Below are 20308 nucleotides of genomic sequence, written 5' to 3'. Positions count from 1 at the left end.
TCAAGCCTTCAGTTTATCACAACTTCCACAGCATCAGTGTCTGAGGAGCTGCCATCTGTCACATCAGTGTTGAGATCAGAGTCCTGTTTCACAGGGCCACGTGTGTGCTCATCATTCACATCACACTGACATCACACTGACTGAAATGTGCTTGTAAGAGCAGAAATCCTTCTTTCATTGACTGAGGATCAGTATTCAAAACACCACGGAAGGATTCAACCCTGAAACCAGCTGATACACACTCGGTTTACCTTCTGATTCATCCATGTGTTGCTAGCTGCCTTTTTGTCTGGCTGAAGAGCTGGAAGACATGAAAAGATTTGTGCTGCATCTGTTTCCCCAACCAAACCAACAAACGATGTGAAGCTTTTCCCAGTGTTATAATCCTTTTATAGTAATCCCTGTGAAAAGGCACCCAAGGCAGATGATAAATCAACAGGCAGGCTTTGAAGCATGTGGCTGTAAGATATCCATGGTTAACTGGATGCCAGGCTGACAGTACAAAGAGATTTAAAACTATGTAAAAGAAATGCTGATGTTAGTGCATCCTTCCTCATGGGGGGACCACCTCAGAAACTCGCTCCTGTGATGTTGTGCTGTGCAGCCAGCCACTGGAGATGGTTTTTTTTTTTCCCTTCAGTCTGTAGGGTGTAATGAATTATGAAGCCATTTTTCCTCAGACCAGGACTGGCAGGACTGGCAGAGCACTGAATTAATCTAAAGAGGAAACAACTTGGAAATCGAAACCAAGCAGGGGCTCCAGCAGATCAGGGTATAAATATGAAGTGGTTGTTGTGGTCCTGCTCCTCTGCGTTATTATTTGTAATGTGTTGTATGAGATCTTCCACTGCATTCAGAAAATGAGTTTTAGGTCAGTGACCAGCAGCCATCAGCCTCCATTTCAGTGAAGCACAACCTCAGGAAGGCTCTGCTGCTCGAGAGAAAGCTTCCCAGAAAATGGGCCAGCACACAGCAGGAGTTGATTGAAATTCATTAAATTATTCATTAATTGATACCGGAGCACAGTGAGCATGAAATAGATGTAATTCTAAAGCAAATAACTCTGAGAGATGTTATTTGAGAGACCAGCAGCAGGACAAGGGTGAGCCCTCATGGACATCATCCCTTTGCTCCATCCCAGGGAACAAACTCTGCTCAGTTCCTGCTTCGGTGGCATGAAATAGAGGGGCTGGATGGCTCCTTCCTGAAGATGGGATTTTTAAAGAAAAAGAGGCCTGGAGGGATTACCCTTTCCTCAGTGCCCTCATGGGGCTGCCTGGATCCTGCTGTTCATCCCTGGCCCCTGCTGTTCAGAATCATGTACAAACCTAAATCAGAGAACATCAGAATGGTTTGGGTTGGAAGGAACCTTAAAGATCATCTGCTTCCACCCCCTGCCATGGTCAGGGACACCTTCCACTGTCCCAGGCTGCTCCAAGCCCCAGTGTCCCACCTGGCCTTGGGCACTGCCAGGGATCCAGGGGCAGCCACAGCTGCTCTGGGCACCCTGTGCCAGGGCCTCAACTCCCTGCCAGGGAAGGATTTCTTCCTAATATCTGATCTGAACATGTCGTTTTTTGGTTTGAAGCCATTCCCTGTGTCCTGTCCCTGCAGCCCTTGGGAATTGTCTCTCTCCAGGTTTCCTGGGGCTCCTTCAGGCCCTGCAAGGCCACCCTGAGCTCAGCCCAAAGCTTCTCCTGGCCAGGCTGAACAATGCCAGCTCTGCCAGCCTTTCCTCCCAGCAGAGCTGCTCCATCCCTCTGCTCATCCTGCTGCCTCCTCTGGGCTCTCTCCAGCAGCTCCACGTCCTCGCTGTGCTGGATCCCAGCTCTGCAGCTGCGCTCTCACCTGAGGGGGCACAGGGGCACAATCCCCTCCCTGAATCTCCTGTCACATTGCCTCCAAACCGCCCCAAAGCTGCCTCTTCCCACAGCACTGCTGCATGAACTTTCTGTTTAATGGTTTTTTTTTCCCCTTTAGCAAATCTGGTGCAATAATTTTTTTTTTTTTTTCCAGCAGCAAGTTCTGGGAAATATTCTCACCTCGGTATCTTGCTTAACATGGGATTCAAATCATGGCCTATTTCAGGGAGTTTTAGAAACTGTGTGTTCTTAGGCCCCCTCTGAAACTTTCTGGTTACTCAGTATGCTACTTGTTCAGTATCCTTGATTCTCACAGAGCACAATATCTGGGAATATTTTCTTTCCACAAACATAAAACTTGCCTTTGGCATTTTTCCAGATTTTTTTTCCCCCATTCTATTTGAAAATTTGTTATTTTGGTGGGAGAAGTAGTAGAGAACTTCTCTTCTCTACCCCACTGAAGTCTTTGGGCAAGAAATTAAGTGCAGCAGAGGGATCTTGGAAAAGGTCATTGAGCAGAGCCAGGCAATGCTGTTACTTCCCGAAGTACCTCTCCTCTCTGCAAAAATAAACAGTAAAGAAGGGTAAATTTAGAAAACAGCAGCATGTTCTAGCAACAAGAAGGGATGGGAGGGTGGAGAAATAGAGTTGTGTTTAAAACAGAAGGCAGCTGTCTTGTGAAATGCTTCTAGGATAGTTAAATTTATCCCGCAGTGGTGCTGGGGCTCATTAAATACCAGAGACATGTTGTCCACATTTGTTATCTAACATTTGCCTCCGTGTGTTATTCAATAATGTATATGTACCAAATGCATTATTGAAGATGTTTAATACTGGAAGAATACCAGAGCAATACAGACTGTACATGATTAATGCTCCAGAAACAAACCTCAGGAAAATTGGTCAGTAGTTAGAGAACCAAGTTTGCCTTGATAAACATTTCACTGATAAAAACAGTGAAATTTCCATTAATTTTTGAGGGCTTGAGACCAGGTGAGGAATTGCAGGCAGGAGGTGTTGCTGCTACATTTAAAAATCCAAAGTTCACGTTACTTGGATGCATTTGAGAGGGAATTTTCCCTCGTCTTTGCCTCTCCAATGGTATTTTATAAAAGCACAGAAGTAATTAGGACTGGAGATGCACCTGCACTTGTTTCAGATGAGGAAAAGCTTTCCAAGGCTGCTGAGCATTTGCCCTGCTCTGGTCCCACCAGGGGCAGTTTGAGAACAGGCTGCAGTCAGTGGAAGTGGAATCCTGGCAGTCTTGGGAAGTTTAAAAAAAGCCTGGCTTGGATAAACACTGAGATGTGAGAGTGATCTTCCAGCCACTTGAAATGCTGGTGTGCTGTGATTTCTAATGGGTTTGGAAAGCAAATGTTCAGATTTTTTACAGCTTAACAGGTATTTCCTTTAAGACAACCAGAGGAGAAGCACCCAACATCACCTTTTGCTTAAAAGCACACAGACTGCAGAGGCCACAAGAAGTTCTCAGGCAGCGTAAGATCAGATAATGAATTCCCAGAACTGCCAGCAGCGTGTTGCATGCGAAGCTTTTGTTTCGTTCTGCTTCTCGTGCTTTCCTTTGTGTTTGGATTTTGAGTGGGTTGCTGATGATAGATTTCATTTTGCTGTGATGCTCAGGGGTGAGGGGTTGGCAGGTAACCTCCTGAGACCCATTGTGGGACTGCTTTTCTGGGATCTCTTTTACTTCTGTGACTGATGTTGCTCTCCCCTAGGTGCGACCTCAAAGACGTACTGATTATCTGATCAGCCCAAAGAAAATTCGGAATGTGACACTCGTGTAGGATGTACTTCTCCAAGAAATTGCTTTTTTTATGTGTTTGGATGCCTTCATGCCATGGAGAAAAGTTAAAACCAGTTCTCTAAGCTGAAGTTATAAGTTATTTTTCTTTTTTTTTTTTTTTTTTCCCCTCATGCAATGAAATAAAATTGCGACCTTTATAACGCAGCATGTGATATCACAGCAAAATAATGGTCACAAATGACATAAATAGACTGCCCTAATTTCCAAGACAATGAATTTGATGGGACTGTGGAAGAAGAATCTGCATTTTGGGTCCCAAGGAAAGCAGCAAAACTCCTGTCAGACAGGAATGTTTATGTTACAGCAAGATCAAGGACTGGAAATGCAAGATATTTATTATGTCAGAAAAACTGGTTAATAATAATAATATTACTACAATATCTATGCTTTTAAACACATTTTATTTACAGCTGATCATCTTGAGGTTTCCGATCAACAACATTTTTCTATTCCTATTCTGTAATAAAATCAAGGGTAGTTTTCATGAGGGCTGCTTCAAAATTTCTAACAAAACTATCTTTGGATCAGAAATGACATTTCTCCATTTCAATACATTATTTTATAAGAAGTATTTGCCTTAAAATTCCATTTCAGAAGAAAACCCAATCACCCATGTGCCAAAAAAATCCTTAAAAAAAAAAAAAAAAAATGAAATTCAAATATCTTAAGCTGAAAAATGTAGATTTGAAACTCCTGACTTTGAAGAGTTATTGCTCGAATGTTTTATGTCTCTGTTATACTTGTGGGCTGAGCTGTGTCACAGCGATGGTGGCTTCTGGAATTCAGTTTGAACAGTGTTTTTTCCTCAGGGATAGAGTTGATGATGACCATGGGAAATGCACTTTAACAAAGCAACTTCTCCGCAGAGCAGATCCAGCACCTGGACCATATCTAAAACTGATGAAATGTTTTGTCTGAAATTTTATATTTCACAATAAAAAAGTTCAAGCTTATTATTTTATTTTTTTTTTCTTTTACAAAAAGTCAAACTTCTTCCAGAAAAACAAGTTATTTTCAGTGTACTCTTCTTTCTTCCCACTCAAAGAATTCTGAATTATTCAGTGTGTCTCATGTTAATCTTCGGTACGAACCGACGCAGGTGCTCTTGAAAGAGGCCCCTGCTTAAAATCCTTTCCAGTGACACTCTGTGCAATGTAACTGAGGAATTTGAAACCTGAACTCAGGAAGGAGAAGTTGTTTTGCACATTTAGCATTTGGTATCTCCTTAACTCGTGCCAGATTTTGTGCTGCTGGTGGCATTTTCAGCCAGTCTGTCAGAACAAGTGCAGGGTCTGCCTTGTGGTGTTTGTACACAAAGCTGTCTCAAATTCTGACCGTCAGTGGCAAGCAGTGCCTTTGTATCTTGTTTGCCTGAGGAGGAGCTTTGAAATTAATCTTACAATGTTACACAGACGAAAATATAAGCAATTTACATTGTGACATATTGAAATTGTCCTTGAAAATATCCTTATTTTGAATTAAGCACTCACGTTGAAGAAATCTACCTTATTCTGATACCAGGATTTCTATTGATGACATCTACTTGTTACCACTGTGGCTGAACATGACCTAAACACAAACAAAAATCCACTTTATTAGAGGAGTGTCCGTTGCATGAGAGAGGGAGGACCAGGGTAACACCAGCCTGTGACTCGAGGGGGTAAAAACCATGGAGCTTTGGCTTTCTGTTCATGTGCATCATTAACGAGGCCTCCTGGTTGTCAGAGAAGTAAAAATTATCTCTGAACTGTGGAGACAGTGGTTTCCCAGTAGAAAGTGTTGATTCATTGGGATATATTTTGCAGAGGGGTCAAGCTGTACTCCTTTGGTCATCTCCAGGCCCTTGTTTTCAAGCTTAGCTTCGATATTATTTGGTGTCATAGCAAAGCAGCCAACCTACAACTGAAGAAAACCTTTTCTCCACTTAATCTGAATCCTCTCACATTAATCAACCACATTTCTGCCTTGATGCCATGGGCCAGAGGACACAAACTTGAGCCTGTGTCAGCAACAAGGAGATTTCTGTGCTGGGGAGTCCCCACTGAGATTCCCAGGCTGCTTCCTGGTGCTCGAGGCTCTTCAGGGGACACCAGCAGCGCTCCCAAAATCGGTTTGCAGCCTGTGGCTGGGCCAAAGCTCTTCCTGGCACTCCTGATGAATGAACAGTCTGAGAAGAGAAGGTTGGAGACTTCACAGCAGCCTCCCAGTACCTGAAGAGGGGCCACAAGGAATCTGGGAGGGATGCTTCATCAGGAATTGCAGTGACAGGACAAGGGGGAGTGGCTTCAAACTGGCCGAGAGCAGGGCTGGATGGGACACTGGGGAGGAATTCTTCCCTGAGAGGGTGGTGTGGTGCTTGGAACTGGTTTCCCAGAGCAGCTGTGGCTGCCCCTGGATCCCTGGCAGTGCCCAAGGCCAGGTGGGACACTGGGGCTTGGAGCAGCCTGGGACAGTGGAAGGTGTCCCTGCCATGGCAGGGGGTGGCACTGGATGATCTTTAAGGTCCCTTCCAGCCCAAACCATTCTGGTATTCTAAGTGAGACTCCAAACCTGGGAACAATGTGGGAGCCCCTTCCCTGCTGTCAACTCCGAGCTGTCTCAGTCAGACATCAGGGACAGCGCAGACAGGTCACCCTGCTGCTGTGCATCCTGCCTGGCAGCTGGAGAAGCGCTCCAAGGTGCCATGCTCCCCTCAGGGACCACCAGGAAAATGCCCATGAACATCCCAGAGCAGCAGGAGGAATTTACACCCCCTGACTGCACCTCCCACCGACTCAAACAAACAAAGCTTTTTGCACAAACAGGTACCACAGCCATGGAAACGTGCACATTAACCAGAGTCTGGAGCTCTTTTCCCTCCCTGCCAGCTAAAGGAGTGCATCCCACACAGCTGTGGAACTCTCCTAACAGCATTGGCACGAGGTTAAAAAAATTCTCATCGTGTCCTTGGGATTTATGGTTGGGGGCATTTATTTCCTTCCAGATTTGTTTACTTTGGGCGTGTTGTACAGCCTGTATATCATCTCCAGTACTAGCTGTTACTTATGTTTGCAAATAGAGCTCCGCAAATAACAATACATAAAAATACGGAGACAATTTTCAGCTCACAGGGAATATAAAATATGCAGGCACTTTCAGAAGGCACAGTAGACTAAAAATATTGAATTTCAGGCACTTTATGGAGACACCAATCTTTTGTACGCATGCATATTGATTTATAATTATGACTTGAGGGACATTTTAGTAATCTAGAAGTATCCAGCTTTTTACAGCTCACAGACTGTGTACAGTTTGATAATATAAAACCCTTCCGTGTTTCCTTACAAAGTGTTCTAATTTGAATTCCGTGCTTGAATACGCGGGGAAAAAATGCATCGAAGATAAACAGTATTTCATGCCACAGTAAGGTTTCCCAAGCTTGCCTCACCAGTTTTGTATTTCTCAGAAAATTCAGGCTACTTTCAACACAAAGCCACTTAAAAATAAAACTTGGCTTCATGGGGAGGTTTCTTGTTTCACCAAAATGCACCTCAGGTCTGTGTGGGCTGAGTGGAGTCAACAGATGAACTCTTACTGAAGAGTACTCACAATATTGACTGAACCTTTGGTTTCTTACTGATCTGATTGAACAGAGCCTCTACTTTCAATATTTACTCAGTAGAATGTACGATACATGGTGCTGCTAACCTAAAATGCAGCATTTTTGAGGATTTGGGCCTCCCAGTGACATGGATGGGAATAGTTCTTTGTTTGCAGGGCTTACCATCCCTTTCCTCAAAAGGATCCTGCATGAGGCAGGAAAAACACCGCTTCCTACCAGATTCCCCAGGAGAAACTCATGGAAAACTGGACTATGGTCTCCTTAAAGTGTCAGAGATAACTCATTTTCTCATCCCTCACTCTCCACCCAAGCAGATCTTCCCCAATTTAAGTGGGGAAATGAGGCCCACCCCCAACTCTCCCTGTCTCTGAGTTCCTCTAAATCCTACACCTACATTCCCATCAACGCCATAAAATTAATTCAGTGGCCTCATGGTAACTGTGTAAGTAAAATTAAGTAATCAGGATAGACCAAAGTGGGCTCATATTTTCAAGCTATAATAAAACCCAACCAACCTCGGCTGCCAAGGGGAGAGCACAGCTCCCCAAAAACACCTTTGGCATCTCAGTGCTTTTCCTCCTAACAGCCTCCAAAACCCCTCCTAAAGATGAGGCTGAGCATTGAAATTCATAAAGCCACTTGATCTGGAGGAGCATGCACTCGGCAGATGTGACTTTTATGATTACTCTCCTCCCACTCACCACGATTGACTCTTGTTCCCCAGGCTATAAACTACCTGCCTCTTCCTCCCCCCAGGTGACAAGCAGCTTCATTTAACTTGAACTTTTTCTCTGTCTCTCTCTCATTTTCCGCCCTCTTCCCCATCCTTTCTTCTCTGCAGCTCCCAAATACATTTCCTTTAAACAAAGGCCTAATTGATACATACCTAATTAACATCTGAGCGTTTGTTCTCAGCTTGTATTTAGCTCTGAAAATTGCTGCTTCTATTTCAAACCTGCATAAGGGCTTGCATACCTGAAATTTTGCCTGATACTTCCAGCAATACCAGTTGGTCCAATGAAACACGCACCGGTGGCTGTGTATTCCCATCATCCCGTATACCAGGACTTCAGGAGTGCACACCTCAGCTGACCTTCCTGAACTGCTTGTGGGAAAAAAAAAAAGAGAAAGAAATGGAAGCTAAACCATGTCTGCATGAATATTTCTGCACCAAACCTCCTCAGCCAGCAGCAAAGCTCTCCATGTTGTTGTGAAGGTGGAATTTGACAGGAATGTTCTGCATCGCTGCAGATTGGAGCTCTGTGTGAGATTTCTGCCCTTCTGCCCTGAGGAATTCAATTATCTCTCACCCATTCCTCACTCTGCCCTCTGTTCTTTGGGAGGTACAGGTTGTTACCAACCCCTTCCCATTACCCTGGAAATAATGGGAATAATCCTGTGGATTATTTATGCTAGATTAGCACAGATCGTTATTTACGTGATGCATATTTGCAGACTCAGAGGAACATTATAACTCCTTTCCAGCTCAAACAATCAATGTTTGGGAGCTCCCAGCATCATTTGGCATCAGCCCTGAGAGCAGAGCTTGTGTCACACAGATGTCATTTATATAGTTTATTTTCTCCTGTGCTATGATGCCTCCCTCAAACGAGGCTTACACCAAGTGCTTTTAAAATAAAAAAAATCATGTTCCAGCAAAACGCTCTGTTTGGTTTTCTTTTGGGAGAAGAATGCCAAGATCGAGGGAAAACAATACTGAGAGGTTTTTATTAGAGAAGTCAACCAGATCCATCCCAGCCCTGCCTCCCACTCATTAGCTTCCCATCAAATGGGCCCAGGGACTGCTCTGACCTTGGATCAGCTCATCTGTGCTACTGATTCCTCAATCCCAGCGCCCTTCCCATCACATCCTGATGCTGTGGGCTCAGGTCTTACTGGGGCTGTGTTTTCCTGCACCCTGGCTCTCTCCACTGCAAACAGGACCCGTTTCACACCTCCTGTGCAGGGATGGAGGCTCATGGCTCAGCCCTGCTGCCCCACAGCTGACCCTCTCCCAGAGGTGCCAGGGTGGATTTTCCTTTCCCAGCAGAGCAAGGATTCACGTGGGGCTACAATCTCCCAGATGCTGGGATTATTCCATGGCACAGGGTTTGATTTAGGTGTCACCCTACTGACAGACAGCCCCTTGATGAACACTGCTCCCTTTGGGTTTGCCTCTTGCCTGTTGCAGCACCTGTGGAGAAGCCTGATCCTGACAACTGCTGATCCAGCAGTTTGTGTTGGGGAAACAATTCCTGCTTGAAAATTAGCATTATGTTGTGATGTTTTTCAGTATAAAGCAATTAGACACATTCAAACCATGCACAACACTGGCACAGGGTGCCTAGAGAAGCTGTGGCTGCCCCTGGATCCTTGGAAAAATCCAAGGCCAGGTTGGACATCAGGGCTTGGAGCAGCCCAGGTCAGTGGAAGGTGTTCCTGCCCATGGTAGGGGGTGGAAAGATGTGAACTTTAATGTCCATTCCAAACTGTTCAATGATTCCATGATTACCCTTCCCTAGAGATCCTGAAAAGATTTGTGACATTCTATATTCTGTTGTGCAACCAAATTTGAAGGCATTTTAGAACTTTGTATTATATGACAAGTCAAAACTCTGTTCCCTTTGCTCATGCAAAACCTTTGCTGATCTCGGTGGGGTTGAGTCTATTTTTAAAACTAAAATACCTCTCTTATGCAATAAAGACCATGCAGAGTTACAAATAAATGTATTCTTTCCAAGGCTCTCGTATTTTACTTCTTTTCATAATGTTTAAAGGTTAGCTGAGTGTGTTAAATGGGTTTACAAGAGGCAGGTACTAATGAGGATGGAACACTGAGAGGTGCAAGGCTGAAAAGGACAAGGTAAGGGAGGAGGTGGCTGTGGTACACACACATATTTCCACTGCCTTGAGCTGATACCTGAGAGCTGAGGTCTTGGGGGATCTGCTGAAATGACTTAGCTGCTATTTTGAGAGCATTCAGTGCAGCTCCTCAGGGCCCTGGGAATGCCAGCAGCCTCTGGAGCCACCTTTCCCTGTAATCCTCCTCTGCAGGGAATTCCACCCTGCACATCCAAAGGTTTCCTGCCAGCCTTTGAGGCGATGGCTGTGTAACCTTCCCTCACACTGCTGTGACAACAGCTGAGCTGGGAGAAAGAGCAGGGAGAACCCTCAGCCAGGGCTTCTGCTCGGTCCCTGGCAGGGAGTTTGGATTCATTGCCCACTGCCCAGCCCCTCCTGGGCTGCCTGGACCTTGCACCTGCCTGTCCCTCGGGATCTGTGTGATCCCCTGGGCTTCTGGTGCCTTCCTGGTGGGGCCTGGACCCCGTGTGCTGCTGCCAAACCCTTTGTGAGCTGCAGAAAAATCTCTGTTTCCTGGCTAAGGGCTGTGGGAATGCCTCAGGTTTTAGGAAAGATTATTTTGGCGACAGATGTAGAAGTTATTTTTCCAGACAACACAAACTAAGTGGTTAATACACCTTCTGTAGCTTCCACTGCTTGCACATTATGATGAGTGACCCCCATCCATTCTGGGACAGAATCACCTCCAGATTTAAGTGCAATCCTTCCACCAGGCAGTGAGGCACAGCATCACCCTCTATAACTGCCTGACAGGAGGCTATAGCAATTTGGGGCTGGTCTCTTCTCCCAGACAATGGGACAACAGGAAATGACCTCAGGCTGTGCCAGGGGAGATTCAGGCTGGACATCAGGAAGAACTTCTTCCTGGAAAGGGTGCTCAAGCATTGTAATGGGCTGCCCAGGGAAGGAAAATCACCATCCCTGGAGGTATTGTAGAAATGACTGGATGTGGCACTCAATGCTGTCGTCAGGTTGAGATGATGGTGTTCAGGCAAAGGCTGGACTCTGACCTTGGAGGCTTTGTCCAACATAAATGATGTTCTGTGGGATTCTGTTTGTGGTCCTTGGTGTCCCTGACACAAGGGCCCCATCTGAAACAACCACAGCATCACTCGCAGGGCACGGGTGGGAACATCCTTTACCCAGAGGGACAGGCTGGGCTTTGGGGTTTTTTTGAGGGGACAAAGCTCCCTTTGCCACATAACAGTGGAGCCAGTGGTGGTACAGGGAAGAGGGAGATGAGCCTTTTGCCTTCACCCCTGTGTGCTCACTGAGCCACCTGTGTGCATCAATGCAGAGGCCACTCAGCCCTGTCATCCCGTAGTGCTGCCCTTAAGCAGATGCCCAAAGAAAATTGCTTCAATCTTCAGACACCTTTTCACTGCAAGTCCTTTTCTGCTGCAACAAAGCCACTGCTGAACTATGCAGCGCTACCGCCAATAAAATGTTTTACTTCCCTCCAGAAAGTTTTCTTTCTCACCCTTCTTTGCAGTTGCTTCTTTTCTCCCCCTCTGCCCTCAATTTTTTTGCCAGCTCTCAGAGCTTTACTTGTTTAATCAGGAACCCAAATGCCTCAGAGCAGGTGCCCTGACTCCTCAGCTGGCTGTCAAGCTCTGTGAGCAGCCACATGGCACTGCAGAAGAAAAAAGGGAGGAAATCTATATCCTTTTCCCTCACTGGCCAGGCTGCTGACAAATTCTGCCCTGCATTGCAGATGCGATTCAATTATTTCAATGAACCCAATCAGAAATAATTAATGAAGACTTTCTAATGCATACTGGGAAGACCATCCACCAAAACAGGGAGCTTTTCTTTCTTTTGCCGTATTGCTACACTCAGCAGCTTACAGCTAATGAGTTACAAAACCTTGGTTTACTTGATTCCAACTGCTAATCCCTTTTGGTAGGGCAGAGGTGGATACAATTAATGTCAGAGGACTATGCAGGCACTGATGGTGCTTTGAAATAGGAACTGTAAGCAGAGCCACAAGCTATGGTTACCCACATTACAACACTTAAATCACTCCTTGCCTCATGTTTGTTAATTTTGCCATGGAGCAAGATCTGCCAAGCAGCACCTGTGCCCTTTGTGGCCTCTTGTAGCTGCTTAATGATGGAAGTTCACCGTGGGCAAGTGAGTGGCAGGGCACAGCACCTCTCATGTTCTGTGTGTTTGCCCTCCAGGGACACACTGCCTTCAGCCACACTGCTGGGTCAGCGACCAGGGCAATTAAAAACATCAGCTAAATGACCTGTAATTGCAACAATTTCCATGGAAGTGCCAGGCTGTGGCTGCTTTTCCTGCTGCAGATGCAGAGAGCTGAGTGTTCAGCCCACCCTGCCTGAGCTGATGCTGTTCTGGAGACTCTGTTGGGAAGGGTTCACTGAACTCAGTTTGCTCCATTTGCTGTTTTCTGCTTCTCAGCCACAGCAGTCAAATGAAGATTTTATGAAGGCTTTAAGATCTAAGTAAAAGGTCAATTGGCATAATCAGCAATTTAAGTAATAAATCTATCATGCTTTCAATTTCATTAGCCAATTAATGATTCCAGCCCCTGGGTTAGAAGTGGCATTTCAGTGTGCAGGGCATGGTGATTCCCAGTGGAACCACAGAATGGATTGTGTTGGAAGGGACCCTAAAGTCTATCCAGTGCCATGGGCAGGGACACCTTCCACTGTCCCAGGCTGCTCCAAGCCCCAATGTCCAACCTGGCCTTGGGCACTGCCAGGGATCCAGGGGCAGCCACAGCTGCTCTGGGCACCCTGTGCCAGGGCTTCCCCACCCTCACAATAAAGATTTTTTTTCGTAATATCCAATCTAAACCTGCTCTATGTCAGTTTGAAGCTATTTTCCCTTGCCCTGTCACTCCAGGGCCTAGTAAATAATCTCTCTCCATCTTTCTTGTAAGCTCAGGTCCCGGAACAGTACAATTTTAATTTACTTTATAGGAAAGATAATTTATAGCACAAAACCTCAAAAGGACACAGCGGTTCCTTTGGTCTCCAGGCATCAGTCACATCCTCCTTTAAATTAGAAATGTGTGTAATGGAACAGGGGGAATAAACATCTAATATGGAAATGGACTTCTGTTGAGGGTGCTTATGTACTTGCACATTTCTTTGCCTGACATTAATAGAAAGCAGAAAGAAACATATTCTGGCAATACTCTTGGTCACAGTCCAGAGCACTGCAGCAGTGAGGGAGGAAGGAGAACATGGACAGACAGGGAAGGACACATTTCAGCAGAGGCAAGAGGCTGCCACTTGTGGCAGCTCTGCTTTTGTAAACCAGAGCTCATTCTTTTGAAACTGTTTTCTCGAAAGACACTACTTTGAAGAAGACTGAGACCAGATACTGGCCTGTTCTGCCAACAGCTCTGCTGAGAGCCAAATCCCCCAGTTTTACACCAATCATGAGCCTTTTCCCACTGAACACCACGTATTGCACAGGTTAGTGACAGTACTTGTCACTGCTTTTTCATCCTGGATTTAAATGTGGTCTAAGCAGATAAGAAGCAAACTCTTTATAGATGCAGCACTGAGAGTGTAATTAACCCTCCTGCTTAATGAGGTTATTAGTGAGGATGTGTATACAGTGGGCATTCACCTACTTCTCAGTCTTTGCCCTGATCAGTGCTTATCAAACTGAGCTCTCCCAGAACAAACAACAACAGAAAATCCCATTAGGAAGTAAAGCTTTGGATATCATTAAAGTTGGATAGAACAGGACTGGCAGAGTTTTCCTCCTGCACCAGGGTACGACAGGTCCAGCATGGGGCAGCCCTTGCCCACAGGCTCTGGAACGGAAGGTTTTCTGCCTCCCAAAAATTTGGCCATATTTCTAAGCAACTCCAAAGTTCTCCAGCCAAGGAACGACTTCTGACCAGATGGCAGCAGGAGCCCGATGAGTCTGTGTTAGGGCTGCTGAAATCTCCTGCTAGAGGTTGGAACTACACTGAGTTCACCGAAAAGCCCTCTTTACTCATCTGAAATTTGTATAAAAATACAGTCACATACCTAATGCCACCCGGCACCATAACAATGTGTTATTGACAAAATTAACACACACACACAAACAAAAAAAAAATCAGGTTTAGGTCAGAGTCCGTTTCACATGGTGTCCAGAAACTTGTATCAAGTGTTTGAGCTATGTTTCCTTACTTGTATTCAATATTTCATTGCTGTTCCACTGAGCTGGAGAACCTGATGACCTCCAGAAATCCCTTTTTGACTTAAATTATTCTTTGATTCTATGAATTGTTTTGAATTCCATTGAATTGCTCTGAAACGTGAAACAAGGTAGATACATGCTCAGCAAAATGGCAATGTACTCTGTAAAATAATCCAGCAGGTTTTTGGTCTTTCTTGGGTAAGAACTATGTTATTTAACACCCTTGCCTTCCTCATTATCAGGTGAACTCATCTATTTACAGTTGCATAACTTCATTAAAGTTTCAGCTTCTGAAACTTTAAATACAAAGAGACGATGAACTAAATATTTAAGAGAACCTGGGATTAGATTCCTCTGACCTTCACAAACTCCTTCGAGTAATTTATATAAATGAACCTACTTATTATTCATACAAATAAAATGCATGAAAAAAAGCATAAAAAATATAAATGAGCCTTCTTATTATTCATACAAAAAATGCATTAAAAAAAATAATAAATCCAGGACTACTCCTGCTTTTTATAGCTGCGATCAGAGCTAGTTTGTCCATTAGGCTCATAGCCAGTGCTCCATCACACTGCCAAGGACACTGTAGGGCCTGAACTGTTTCTAATTGAGTCAAAATTATTTTATTTCTGGTCATTTGAGGGAGTGCTGTTCTGGGCAGATCCTGGTGTAAATGTTGGACCTCTTTGTGCTTCAGGGCACTTGAGGTGCACAGGGACAAACCGAGTGCCCAAGAATGCGTTAAACCTCACTGTGCTTTTTTCCCAGTCCCAGGTAACACGGTGCAGCTATTTTTAATTTCTGTGCAGCAGCAAGTGTTAAACAAGCCCCACGTGATGTCACTTGCATTTTGAAGAGGTAACATCAGTAGAAAAAAATCTCTAGAAGCAGCACAGTGCCAGACATGCAGCCTGGGAGGTTGGAGGTGGGGGATCCCACAGCTTGGCCTTGTCCTCACCTTCCTCCAGTACCATCCATAGAAGACTTTCATCTTTTAGGAGGAAGGTTTCTGTGTCAGCCCTTAGAGGTGTATCCACAATGACAAAAAAAAATGTTTGGGATCTTTTCTCTCCCTCACCTGAGTAGAAAGTTAAAGGGAAGGGGAAGGAATGGGAGATGCTCTGGCAGGGCACAAATCAGGATGGTCAGTTATGTCCTGAAATTACCTCAGGGGAAACTTTCCTTTCATGGTCTGCAGAAAGATCCCTGAGAGCCCAGACCTTCCAAGCTCACCTTCTGATGGTGCTTTGGAAATACCACCATGGAAAACTCTGAATAAAATGGCACCACGGTGAGCCAGGACAGAGAACCACTTCTCTTTTGTGAACGTGAATCTATTTTAGAGTTGTGCTGACCTTTGCAAGAACCTTCACTTAATAATACCTGAAATAAAGAGACTGGCTCAGAGAGTGCACTTTCTAGCAAGGATAGAAGGTGGGCAAGGGCCTCAGAAAAGTCATCAACCATTAAACTGAAATGTCACCATAAGCCCATAGGAAATAGCTAAATGAGGTGTTATTATTGGTAACACAGACATTGTAGAAGAAATATGAAGGAAAGGGAACTAAGCATTTATTTCTGTTAGAAGTGAGGGGTCATCCTTTTCCATCAGTCAGCAGGGAGTTGCTTTTATTTCCACCTCCATTTTATCATTTTTAACATAAAAAATTGCAAGGACTATCATTAAAAAGGGTTCTGCCAAATTAGCTGCACCTATTCTTCATCTTAGGTCCTTAGATGCTGAACAGGATCATTTTTTTTAGTAGCATACTTTATGTCTCCTTTCCTTTCCATGCCTCACACACTCCTCTCTCAGCTAACCAACCATCGCTAAAAGGAGAGATTTAACTCAGTGGGACAGAACAGGCTGTGCTAAAGTGCCTGGTTTTGGGTCTCTGACTATGCCCACTGCTAAATGGGTATTTCTACAAGGCAGCCCAATGTGTCTCCGTCTGATGTTGCACTTCACGGCTCAGAAATCAAAAAGTGCTGAGCTCAGCTTTCTCTTGACTGGCTCAGTTGCTGAATGGTGAGTAAAATATCTTTACCTTGCTATGTGGAAGAGATTCCACTTTGTGAATAAGCTGAATGTAGAAAATAAACCTAGACAGGGCTTATTGAAGTATCAAGCCCATTTCATGCTTCCTACCATCAGCCAACGTTGTATGTAACATTAATTCTAACTGGCTTCATTCAAAAACCAAGCATGCAAGGGAGAAAAAGGCTCCAGCAGCTGAGGTTGAGAACTGCAAAACTTCACTTATCAGTCCATAAACATGTTTTAAAGAAGGGATTTAGCAATAGTGACAACTCCTGCTCTTCACTGACCTTCTTATGTATGAGTCCTTACATTGATGAGGGTTTTCCCTCTCCAGAAAACTGCTCTGTTGTGATCCCATGCCCTATCCCTGCCCATCCTGCACAGCAGAGGCATTTTTGTGCCCTCTGAGGAAGTGAGGCATCCCAACATGCATTTGCATGAGGGAAGAGCAGAGATGAAGTGAGCTCACACTTGTTTCCTCTTTTGGCAGCCACTAACTATGCATCACTTGACCTGGTGACTTTAGCTTCCTTTTACTGGAATATGTTAAGTGTAATTACTGTCAACACAGCAATAAAAAAGGTTTCTGAAGTAAGTGGAAAGAAAGGGTTTGGATGTCTCAACTTGATTATTTTTTTTTTTTTCCTGCAAAATGTCTGGCAAAATTGGGGACTGCTATGACACAAAGATCAGAGGTTGTTTTGGGGGCTCTGCTCTGTCTAAAAGATGAAAGACAAACGGGAGAGAAGCTCTTCTGAACTTCAGCTTTTTTTTTTTCTGTTACAGAGACCAAGAAAAATAATAATCCAGCAGCTCCCCTGTCCCAGCAGCACTGCTGGGTGGTGCTTGGTGGATGGGGTCTCATTTTTGGCCAAACCAGCTCTCTGCAGCTGGGGTAGGAGAAAAGGTTGGGATCCCTGAGGTCCTCCCAGAGGTTGATACTGACAGGGATGCCCTTTTGAAACAGAGAGCCTTTTAAATCCATTGTGTGAACAAGGATTTAGGGAAGAGACTCCCTGAGAATTTGCTCTTAACCTCCCCAAGCTCACTGAAATAAAGTAAGGGAACAAATATACTTTAAACTTCCTTATCTCTCCACATCACAAGTTATAATCGTAGTTCTTCTAGATCACATTAATTCCTTTGCCTGTACAGAGATTGAAAATTGTTAACTGGTAATTATGATGTCTTTTTTACCTTCTAATTAGGAGGAGAACTGCCACAGGTAAGCGCAGGTAACATGTGAATGCTGCACATCTTCACATCCTCTGGCTTCTGCAGAGCTGAGCCAGTCAAGGAGTCAAACCCCAGAACGTTCTTCAGGCTTTCAAAAGTTTAGGGAGTTTGGCTTAAACTGAGAATGGCTTTCTTTACAGCCAAGTTAAGGACACAGCTCTGAATTAAATCCATCAAAACTCTTTGGCCAGACAGAAGAATTGACACATATATTTGGGTGATTGGTTTTTGAGCTGTACTTTTTTAGGATGGAAGATGACTCACACCGTACAGTAAGTCATGTCTTGTAACTCCCCTGAGAAAAGACTCAATTTTTCAAATTATATTTGATATCTTTGTGACAACGACAGCGATAAGATTTTGTTGGAACCATTGACTCATTCTTCCTGCATGGGAACAAAGCTTAGGTTGTAACAAAGACCCTCAGGCCCAGATCTTTAAAGATATTTTGTTGATTAACTACCTACAACCATTAGCTTCTTAATTAAAAGGTAAGAAGGCATACTAATGGGAGTTCAGCTGTGGAAACTGTCTCTTTAGGTTTCTTCTTGGGCAAATTAGCTGATGTGTCTGAGATGACCAGTCATCCATCATCCATCATCTGAGGCTATGCTTGTTAAATCTATTGCTACCAAAGCCTATAATCACAGCATATTTTCTGTAACTAAGGTTGTGTTCCAGACCCTCTCCTGTTTTCTAGGATTCAAAGGCACACATCTTTCTGAAACAAAAGCTTTCCATTTGAAATCGACATCCTTGATTTCAGCTTCAACATGGACTTTTTTCTTTTGTAGAAAGTTTGTGTGAAATCGTTCCTTCTCTTTAAAAATTCATAGAGTGTAAAACCAGCAAGAGGCAGAGGTTTCACTTCACTGTACCAATTTCAAGCGCTGGGAAACTTCAGGTTTTGCAGTCACAGTCAAAATTCAAATATATTCTACCAAACAGAGCGGTTCTGCTCTGATGGAATGTGGAACGCTGTTCAAGGCACAGCCGTGTTTTCATTTTGATCATTTCGGATTGGATCAAATTTGAATCAAATTCTAACTAAAATATACAGCAGCCTGAGGAGACATCTTCCCCTGCACTCTATGGTACCTTCTGAAAGGAGTTTGGAGCCTGGTGAGGGTCAGGGTCTTCTCCCAGGTGACAAGTGACAGGATATAAGGAAATGGCCTCAAGCTGTGCCAGGAGAGGTTCAGGTTGGACACCAGCAGGAATTTCCTGATGGAAAGGGGGCTCAGGCCTTGGCAGGGGCTGCCCACGGAGGTTTGCAGTGCCCATCCCTGCAGGTGTCACCTGGAGGTGGCACTCAGTACTCTTGGTTGGGACAAGATGGGCATTTATTTGGCACAGCTTGGACTCGATGGTCTTGGAAGTCTTTTCCAACGAAAGGATTCTGTGATTCTGTCTTTTCTGGAGCAATTCTGTGCTTCTGATCAAACCACATCACTTTGCAGACACCTTCAGTGCTGGGATTGAAAGCAAAGCAAGACTGTGCAGTTGTGTGTCGCTGTCAGTGACAAAGACTGAGCGCACAATCATCTCTCTCCTTATACAAATACAGCAGCAGAGGGCACCTCGCCTGTGAGGAAAGGCTGAGAAAGCTGGGGCTGTTCAGCCTGAAGAAAAGACTTTTGAGCCTCTTGCAGGGCCTAAAGGGGCTCCAAGAGAGCTGGAGAGGGATTTTCCACATGCAGTGACAGGAAAAGGGGGAATGGATTCAAACTGACAGAAGGCAGGGACAGATGGGATATTAGGAAGAAATTCTTCCCTGTGAGGGTGGTGAATCCAGGCACAGGTTGCCCAAGGGGTTGTGGAGTCCCCACCCCTGGAACTGAAAGCTCTGTGGGGCTCTGAGTAGCCTGATCTAGTGGAAGATTCCCTGCCCATGGCAGAGGTTTGGAAAAAGATGATCTTCAGGGTCCTTCCAACCTAAATCATTCCAGGACTTTAATAAACACTTCTCCAATTATGGATTTCTTAGTCTGGCATAGAGGAGCCATCTTCAGTCCCCTTAAACAGGTGAAGCTCCTTGGGAGCCTGAGAGTTTTTCTGTTCCAACACCCAGCTCAAATTCTCTTCTCTTTTCTCTGCTGAATCTTTCAGGTAAGTGGGAGTAAAAGGCAGTAAAATTGCAGTCATATGCCAGCAGACAAGATTGAACACACACTGAGTGCAGACTTGATGAATAAGAAGGTGGTGTTTTAATAGTCAATTTTCAGAATATAATGGCTCTTGAAAATAGATTGCTTAGAATATTTTCTCTACTTAGCTGTGCACTTCAGTAAAAGCAGAACTTTGGGACACCTTTAAATTGAGGGATTGCCATGGGTTAGAAAGGCTGACAGGGAAAGGGGGACCTCAAAACTAAAATGTGATGCCTCCAGACAGCATAAATGGCAGAGTACAAATAAAACAACTACTAGAGTTACCTGTATTGTAAGAACCTTTTGAAAAGCTCAGGTTGCTGCTGCATTTCCAGAGCTTGGGATTTGTCCATTTAAGATGGTCATACCCAAGATTTGGAAGCATCTGTGTGTCTGTGTTTGTGAACTGAAGGACAATTAAGGTCAGCAGGTCCACACTGAGAAGTAGGAGAGGCACAGAGCATTTCAGCCCAAAGTTCATATCTGGATTGGTTTGGCTGGCTATGGAAACTTTCTGCAGTGTGTGACATGCAGAGCTGGGAGGCAGGGAGTAAG

At 44.5% G+C, this 20308-nt stretch overlaps 1 protein-coding gene across 2 annotated transcripts in view; it reads left to right on the top strand.

Annotated features, from left to right (window-relative positions):
• IGSF5 (immunoglobulin superfamily member 5) overlaps window positions 1-8871 on the top strand; it is a 31655-nt gene extending 22784 nt beyond the window's left edge. The window contains exon 9 of one of the 2 annotated variants that reach the window (XM_040056527.2): window positions 8289-8871. In XM_040056527.2, coding sequence (XP_039912461.1) covers window positions 8289-8309 — 21 coding nt within the window. In that variant the 3' untranslated portion in view covers window positions 8310-8871. Of the gene's footprint in view, window positions 1-3598; window positions 4659-8288 lie in introns of those variants that run through there. The other variant, XM_040056526.2, reaches the window with a different exon arrangement.
• The last annotated feature ends 11437 nt before the right edge of the window (window positions 8872-20308 follow it).

Source organism: Hirundo rustica, chromosome 2, assembly GCF_015227805.2.
Source record: "Hirundo rustica isolate bHirRus1 chromosome 2, bHirRus1.pri.v3, whole genome shotgun sequence".
NCBI classification, from domain to species: Eukaryota; Metazoa; Chordata; class Aves; order Passeriformes; family Hirundinidae; genus Hirundo; species Hirundo rustica.
This window is presented reverse-complemented; position numbering and strand designations above follow the sequence as displayed.